The sequence below is a fragment of the Actinia tenebrosa genome, unplaced genomic scaffold, assembly GCF_029948245.1.
Source record: "Actinia tenebrosa isolate PJP-AT-01 unplaced genomic scaffold, QUT_ActTen_1.0 PGA_scaffold3__52_contigs__length_22856419, whole genome shotgun sequence".
Lineage (NCBI taxonomy): Eukaryota > Metazoa > Cnidaria > Anthozoa > Actiniaria > Actiniidae > Actinia > Actinia tenebrosa.
This window is the reverse complement of record NW_028292580.1, coordinates 9768262-9777569: the sequence shown is the minus strand read 5'-3', so window position 1 is coordinate 9777569 and position 9308 is coordinate 9768262. Positions and strand designations below refer to the sequence as shown.

The following is a 9308-nucleotide window of genomic DNA, read 5'->3' as shown; positions in this document are numbered from 1 at the left end:
CACAGAGATCCAACGACTACAGCAGGAGGACCCATGCATCAGTCGTCTCCTCCACTACCGAAACCTTGGACGTCGGCCAAGTAAAAGGCAAAGCCAACAAGAGACAAGGGATACAAGGAAGTTGCTTAGTCACTGGAACAGGATTGAGGAAAGCCATGGAGTTCTCTACCGCCGTACAGGAGTCGGACAGGGAAGTGAGCTTCGGTTACTGCTACTCCCCACATCAATGAAATCACAAGTACTGAAGGGTGCGCACGATCAATGTGGACATCAAGGACAAGACAGGACAGAACAGCTCTTGAGGAAAAGATGTTGGTGGCCCGGTATGCAAGGAGATGTGAAGCAATGGATCTCAAATTGTGAAAGATGTGTCATTGCCAAAGGATCCTACCTTCCAGTCAAGACGCCGATGGGCAGCCTACTAGCTACTAGGCCATTGGAAGTGCTAGCGATGGATTTTACCTTGCTTGAGCCTGCAACAGATGGAAGAGAAAATGTCCTCGTGTTAACAGATGTGTTCACAAAGTTTACAATTGCTGTACCTACCCGTGATCAGAAAGCTACAACCGTAGTCAAGACCCTGATTAAAGAATGGTTCCTTGTGTATGGAATCCCCCGAAGAATACACTCTGACCAAGGCAAGTCATTTGAGGCAGAACTAGTCAAGGAGTTGTGTGCAGTGTATGGAATTAAGAAGTCAAGGACAACCCCCTATCATCCTCAAGGAAATGGGCAGTGCGAAAGATTCAACCGTACACTACATGAGCTTCTAAGAACTCTACCAGCAGAAAAGAAAAGAAGGTGGCCTGAACACCTGAAAGAGTTATGTTACGCCTATAATGCTACGCCACATGCAACGACTAGATACTCACCCTTCTACCTGATGTTTGGTAGAGATGCAAAGCTACCTTTGGACATTCTACTTCCTGATGATGACAGACAAGTGACAGTAGACAACCAGCAATGGATTACCAAGCACCAGACTCGTCTACGAGAAGCTTATACCACTGTGACACAAAACTTGAAGGAAGCTGCTACCGTCAGAAAGAAGATCCATGACCAGAAGGGCAGAGCACTGGCCGAACCACTACAAGTTGGAGAGCGAGTACTCCTTCGCAACCGTAAAGTCAGAGGAAGAAACAAGATTCAAGATAAATGGGACAACCAAGTGTACAAAATCGTCGAACGAAGAGACAACAATACATATGTCGTTGAAAGAGCTGATGGACATGGAGGAGATAAAGTTGTTAGTCAAGGAGAAATGCAAGTGTGTCCAAGACCAATGCTGGAGATACGAGGACGACACAGGCAAGCTGACAGGTCTAGACAAACATGTACTGCATCGCCAGAATCATCAGATGAAGAAGATGACATTGGAGGAATGACAATCGCCTTTCAACCAATGACAGAACCAGCTGAACCTGATGATGATGATGATAGTGATGATGCGTCTGAGGAAGAACTGGCTGCACCTGTACTCCGACGTTCCACAAGGACAACGGCAGGCCAACACAGCAACCTCTATAATCTTCCAAGATCCGCACTTCAGCACTGACGAGTCCACCTGCGTATCATTGTTCCTGAATTTGCTCGAGGACGAAGCAAACAAAAAGGAGGGGCAAGTGTGACAGAGTCAAAAGACACTATTTTGGACAGTAATTATTTAGTCATAAATCTATATTTTTAATTAGGAATGCCTCGTGTACACATAGGAATGTAATTCTTTAATTAACTGTTTGCGTGGAAAATGCGTAAGCAAGAAATAATTTCCGCACGTAATTACATTACAGTGAGTCATGCCTAGGTTTGGCGCTTGTTTACGTAAGTTCGTGTTTGGGACATCCTGTTTGCGCCTAGGGCGTGCAACATTGCGTAGGATGTGTAAGGTCTTAAGAATGCAGGTTTTCCCATAAAAGTAGGCCCAAACTAAGCTTAAATCAGTGTAGTAAAAGTTCTTGAAGACGTTGCACATATCAAGACAAGGAATTCTCTACGATGTAAAGGTATGAATCTTTGAAGCCTTTTACACTTATACCTAGGATAGATTTAGGACAAATCTATGTTAATATCGTTAACTAGTCGTTATATTTTATAGCTTAGATTTTCTACATATTTGTTAAGCATTCGTTTCATGTTGTAGTAATTCTAGTCGCATTAGCGCGTAATTTAGTACAAAGTTATTCACGCAGTAGTAATTTAGTAATCACGCTGAGTGTATAGGATCGCTACCGCCTTACTCGCTTGTTTAACCTTTTTACTACGATAAATAGCCTTAACTGCGGGATAAAAGACCTTTTCTTTCCAACCTTTAATTTGTTCGCTACTTAAACTCTACACTCAAGGTCATTGTCGCGACCGCGTGTTCAGTAAACCGTGTAATTCTTAGTTTGTCATAAACAAAGGTTAAAATACTTACCTAAAGCCATAGTTAACCTCTAGTCAATTTTTCCTATTGCTTTTTCCATTGGTTTAGTTCATTTTACACGGTTTACCGACTTGTACATTAAACTTTGCAACCTAGTAATTTTCACTCGCGTATTGTAAACACTGCTAATCAGTATGCAATATTCAAATTACCTGTGACGTAATTTACGTATTTCCGTTTCTATTTATATCTAGCAAGACTGTATTCTATTCATAACTTTTTAGCTATTTAGATAAGCTACAAATTTATTTTATCTCATTGTAAATATTTTTCTTGTTTTCATTAGAGATATCCTGTAATCTCGTTCCCGTTTTTTTTTTCATGTATTGTAAAGTTGTGTGAATTTTTCAATAAATTCTTTTGTCAAAACCACTTGCAATCTGATTCATAGCTGAGCGCCTTGCCGCCGGTTACATAAAGGCATGTCTTGGTGGTATGTGGTTTTCTTTCATTAATACAGTTAGCATAAATCAATTAGATGAGTATAATTAAGGTCGGAAATTAATTTTTCCGAATTTAATTCCAAGGGCTTTCGCCCGGAATAACCTCGTTCCCAAGCACTACAACTTACCTATATTATCTTCTACTATTTCATTAGTGCCACGCGGTCCACATACTCTCATCTTTGCATCATAATTACCGCGACCTAACATCTATTTCACCCCGGCCTGCTCTCAGTCTGACCTCTAGCTCAGCTGGTAGAACATCGGTAGTACAATTCCGAAGGTCGTGGGTTCGAATCCCAGCGAGGTCGGAAATTAATTTTTCCGAATTTAATTCCAAGGGCTTTCGCCCAGAATAACCTCGTTCCCAAGCACTACAACTTACCTATATTATCTTCTAGATGAGTATTTAATGCATTCAGATAAGGGTAAGAAGGTCATCAAGTCCATTAATAAGAAAGAAACCAAGTCTTTTGAAAAAAAGTGTTAGACATGATTTTTGACTTAAAGACTGATTTTTGTTATGATCTGTTATGGTGCATACAGAGATCTGGATGAGTTTATTACTCTTTTAGCAGAAATGTACACAGATTTAGAAGATAGCATTGTTTTGTTGGACTTTGGAAAGCCCAAGTACCATTTTAATCTTGCCATTGGGGCTGAAGGAGCTCCATTTGGTAAGGACGACGAGGCTACGGCATGGCTTGTTTCATTTGTCAATGTAGGTACAAGAATCGGAAGTCCGGATGAAAACTTTCTCCTTTGTGAGGCAAATTGTCCAGAGTCACATAAAACGATGTTTAGATATCAAAAAAAAAAGTATTTGCAGATGTTAAGAAAGTTGAAAGTAAAACTTATACTATTTTGGGTCATTCAGTTATCTCTAAGTTCGTTCTAATCCCAAGTGACATTAAATGGTTGGCTACATTTTCGGGTGAGCTAAGCAATGCTGCTTATTATTTCTCTACATTTGCCAATGTGAACTCAGACAATATGAATAAGGCAAATGGGTCTATTGGCTATTAATTAAAAATGAAGATGCTCAAAACAAGAAATTTATTTTCAATAATTGATATTCTTGAAATGAGAAATGTTATTCTGGATTTAAGAAATATTTGTCTCATGCCCAGAATATAATTCTTCTACAAACGAGCTAAAAATTTCTTAAAACTAGAACTCGATTCTTACTAATTGGTGTTCCTAAAACGATAAATTCTGTTCTGGATTTAAGAAACTTTTGTCTCATATCCAGAATATCATTCTTATACCACCTTGAAAACTTGCAAAGTTTCCTCAAACTGACTGTTCTCCATAACCTCTAGTACTAAAAAACCTGATCCTGTATATACCATATCTTGATCAATCGACCAAATTCAGGAAGATTATTTGGTGTTGAACCACATGACATAATTGTTTTTACCAGTTGCGTAACATTTAGTATTTACTGTTACACTGTTACATTGATATACAACGTTTCCTGCATTGAATCCTGTACCTTTAATGGATAGAATCTCTCTATGTCTCTCTAGTATAAACAAATATTTACAATTTCACCAAGTGGAACTACTTGTCCTATAACACATATATATGTATGAATGTATTTATAGGCTGAAGAAGATGGCGTAATCCCACCAAGCCCACCATCTGGAAGACGCTCAATTTTCAGTACTAGCAAGTCTGTTAACTCTTCTACCTACAGTGAGGAGTCATCAAATTCATCATCGCAAGTTCCACCATTAAAAAGAACACATCCCTTCAGGGTAGACAAAGCAAAAAACAATGAAGATGCTTTCTCATTTCCAATATCTCAAGATATCAAGAAATGTGAATTAGAGAAAGTGTGTCCAACATTTGCTACACATGCCTTGTTGCTGCATATGGCCCAAATCCAAGCGACGAACAATACAGAAATGTCGCCAAGCAAATATGCAACCAAGTTACAGTGCCAAGGGACATAAAGCCTCCTGCATGGCCAAAGAATAAAGATTTCACAGAATGGGTAATTTTCATAAGACATATTCCTATTGGTATTATGACCTGTTATTAGTCAATGTGTACAATATCAAGTTTTCAAAGGAAATAAACAGTATCTAATTTAAAAGTATTGAAGTGATCACATGATATTGTATATTAGTTACTAAAGAAATATCTGAAAAGCCAGTGGTGTGATTCATTGTACATGTATATGATACAAGTTGAAATTTGTGATAGCATCAATCTTAAATTTTGAATTTCTCTGTAGGATACAGTATACAGAATTACAGCTTAAGAAAAAAGAGGCTATAATTCCAAAAAGCCAAAGTTGTTAAACAAGAGCGAAAATGTGACAGATGCAAACTAATCTGAGTGTGCCAAACATTATGATGGCATGAGGAAAGAACTACTTAAAAAGAAGCCAAATGAAGATGCCATCAAAATTATGCTCACTCCAACTTTCCAACAACGCCAAAACCGAATAAAAACCAATGACCTGCGGTCAAAGGAAGTAGTACCCAAACTTACCAAAGAATTTCAATGACAGGCATAGTATCAGCGGACCTAGGTCAAAAGGTGAAGTTGACCCAATTAGAGTCAATATAATTAAAAAATATATTTTTTAGTATATATATCCGTGCACGGCTTCAGAAAAAGAACACAAATGGAGAGAGTACAAGGCAATGGATGAGTATTTAAGAAGACCAGTAAAACGACCTCTTTGTTTGTAAAAAAAGTGAATATTTGTGATATTATTAATAAAATACACTTATCATCCTACAATCAAGTTGTTTTTAATGACATGAATTGTTGCCTTGACTAAGAAATTCCAACGTGCAGTTTAAGACATTTGTCTTGTTCTTAGAAATTAGCTATAAAGCACTCCTAATAAAGTCTGTTGGTAATCGATGGCCAACAAAAATGTAGCAGATTATTTCCTATAACATGTAAAAGATTTCTTTCCTTGGTTCTGTTCATCAAAATGATGGCTAAATTCGAGTTTAATTTAAATTTATATGCAGCTGATACATGCGTGGTATATATGTGTAGTATTAATGATATTGGAATGTCAGACAGTAGCTGCCATTAGTTATACAGCCAAATAAAATAGTACTTGATATCAGCATACTGTTCTAGAAACAAGAAAATAGTATCTTGTTTCATGGCAAGGTTTTAAGCAATTTTGTGCTTATTTTAAGAAAAGCGTGTTGCTTACCGCTGTTTGCATTACTACTTGGCCACCCCAGACACAAATAAGCCTTTTCATAGTTTAAGAATTGATTCCACTGCGCATGCGATTTTATCCCAAATTTCTCACCTTCTTTTGTTTAATTAAGAGCGAATGTCAGTAAGGGTCGAGAATCGCCGGACAAAACCAAAAAATCAAATTCCATTTTATTTTACCAAAAGATACCTTTGGGTGGGTAGTCTTCGAAATGTATGACCAAAAAGTCTGGCGATTTTTATTTTTTTCAAAATTCGCGAAAGTTGAAAAGAACCGCCGACAGTCATTTTCCGGCGACTCTATTTCCATAAAATTAGGCATGTTTAGGAAGTGCTCGTGCTCTAAGGAAAAATCCTATGGCATTGAAATTTTGTCCGTACATTGTTCATCATTTCTTGTTTCCAAAGATGTAAATCACTTTGGCATCTGTTGAATTCAAGCTAAGATCTCTGCCATCAACTTCCACCAACTAGGAGCGATAAGCTTCGAGCCTAAAATTGAGGTTAGTTTGCGACGCTATATTGAAGAGAGTATATTTTTTTCCACATAAATTTTAATATTTTTTGAAAGCCCTATCATTGGGCTTTCATCGTACCAAGTATCGTTTTTGGCCCGTTAATTCTCTAACTTCCAGAACTAAAGACGCTAGGACTATTTACAGCATTCGTGAGTTCATGAATAAATGAATATATAATGAACCGAGCATGACGGTCTTTATTTTATGGTTTATTTCTTGCAAAAAAAACAAAAAAACAAAACAAAACAAAACAAAACACAAGAAAACGACTCCTTTTTACTTTTAAGAGGCATTTCTGAGTATAACAGAGAGATATATGAATATATTTGACCGTAAAAGGTCAAGTAGCCACGCGTGTAGATGGTCACGCTGTAACACAATATCACGTTGCGGGTTACGGGACAACCTTAGATTGTTAATCCACTAGTATTTCAGATAATCTTTTCAAAAAGAACCTAACATATCATTTTTTAATGAAATGAGAGCATTTGCCGTTTTGCTACATCCTTTCGTATGCGACAACCGAAGAATGGACTTTGTTCTGATGAGTTTCATTAGCATATTGTTTTCCTGGATATCACATTACAAGGGCAACTAGTACTGTCGTCAGGTCAACGAAACAACGTTACTGAAGGGCATGCAATGGCTCAGTGTGGCTATTCGTCTTTGATCGAATCTAGTACCCTGTGTGGGCCACACTGGAAATACCCAAAAGATGTGGAGTGCATCGCTTTAAAAGATTGTAAGAAAGACGTCACCTCTCATCTACGATTCTGTAACACTTTTGATGTCGCAATCAACAGCGAGCAAAAGTTGTTGCTTTGCAGAGCTGGTAAGTGTTTTTCGATTTTTAAACAGTGCAGTATGTGAATGTTTATTTTAATTCCTGGGAATGAAAAAGTATTATTTCTTTTGTACAGGAATTTTCAAAAAGGAAGAGCTCGAGCGCCACGACACTCTGACTATTTGTTCGTCACACCGTAATAACAGTGGAGTTGGCTGGAGGTGTGGTGGAAAAAACTGTCCTATCCCTAGTGATATAGCAGGACATAAGACTGCTAATGCAAAAGGAGATCGTGGTATCACCAGTAAAGAGTCTGAATTTATTTACTCTACAACTCGAAGACTAATACTATTTGGAACACGTAAGTTTATTTCTGTGTCTAAGTAATCAAACAGTAAGGATCTTAACCAGTGGCTGGAATTGTTTTACTTAGTTATCTGTAGACGTTGTAAGACTCATATCAACCAACTACTTGAAGAAAATCCAAGTGATTTACTCACTGCAACGACACCAGTTGAAATTCCAGAAATTGTTTTACCAAGTGAAAATGAAGGAGTAGCAGAACTAAATCCCAGTGGAGCTGGAGCAGATCAGCAGGTAAATACCTTTCACCGGTTATTTGAAATTGGGGTTGTATCAAGGGTGCTTGACAGGATCGATGACCCAAATGTTGCGCGTTTCACTGGATTTCCTCTTTTATTAGATGTCTTATTAATTTGACAGTTCCACAAAAGAAAATTGGCCAGCTCTGAGGCAGGCCGACGGCGTCTTTGAAGTTTGGCAGGCAAGACAAATATTTGGTAAAATCAAATATCGCGTTCACGTTCGTAAAATGCTGCGCGTTAATTTTTCCAGAACACACAAAAGTCGATTATATGCTAACGGCCCGTAGTCTACCATCATTCACGCGATCAATCAAGCAGCACGTCAGTCAGTATTGATAACTTATTCACTCATTTGTTCGTTCGCTCATTCATTCCATTGATTTATAACATAAGATGTATAAAAATGACATTATTACACTATTTCCAGGAGAGTAATAGTATTTCATCAGATGAAGAGCTGGCGACACAATTAAAGCAGTTACTTCATGTCCAAGATGAGACCTTCCTTCCCTCTGACACCGATACTGGTAGCACAGGATCTTCATCGGACGAGAAGTCCAACATAAAGAAGTCAAAACTTAATGGATTTCTCGAGGAATGCAATATTGAACCGCTAGGACGTCCATGGATTGACTGGGACAAAGCGAGTGAAAAAACCCGACAACGCTACACTAAGCGCGCTTGCGACGTGGTATGCAGTGTCCTATCGGTAATGTACCCCGGTCCTCATAGCCATGATTTATGGAATAAAGTAAGATCATCGCCCATAATGAGTACGCTCCCTGGTGCATCCCAACTATCCCAATCTCAAGTTAACTACCTGGAAGCTCTATCTGAAGCGTACAAAAATGTCTCAGGTTGGGATTCCCGTCGACAAATTCTTTCCATAATGACAGGGGTGGCAACCTTCAAGGAGATACAAAGATTTATCCCAGGGCTAACACAGTATCGCTTTACCTCTGCAAACCTCCACCGCCTACAGTATGGTCGTGCTGCTCCAGTTCAAGTAAAGCCTGTAGCACGTCTGCGCATCGAAAGAAAACAACTGGACCATTTCCTGGCTTTTATTACAAGCCCGCATATCGTACAAGATCTGCCCTTTGGCGAGAAGAAACTGAAGCTTTCCTATGGTGAAATTCTTGCTGTACCCAACGTAATAAGAACAATCATCCCACAGCACATTGTTGAACAGTACAAGCAGTATTGTGCCGAGATAAACTTCAAACCATTCAGTGAAAGTACGATGATACGCATTCTGTTGGAGTGCAGTGCCTCCTTGCGCAAGTCCCTACAAGGCCTTGATTATTTTGCAGCTGAAGGCGCAAGGGGATTTGA

At 38.6% G+C, this 9308-nt stretch overlaps 1 protein-coding gene across 1 annotated transcript in view; it reads left to right on the top strand.

Moving 5' to 3' along the window:
- The first annotated feature begins 8503 nt into the window (after window positions 1-8503).
- LOC148908468 (uncharacterized) overlaps window positions 8504-9308 on the top strand; it is a 3537-nt gene continuing 2732 nt past the window's right edge. The window contains exon 1 of the mRNA XM_089035209.1: window positions 8504-9308. This exon is cut by the window's right edge and continues 115 nt beyond it. Within this exon, the coding sequence (XP_088891335.1) occupies window positions 8686-9308 (623 nt within the window). The 5' untranslated portion in view covers window positions 8504-8685.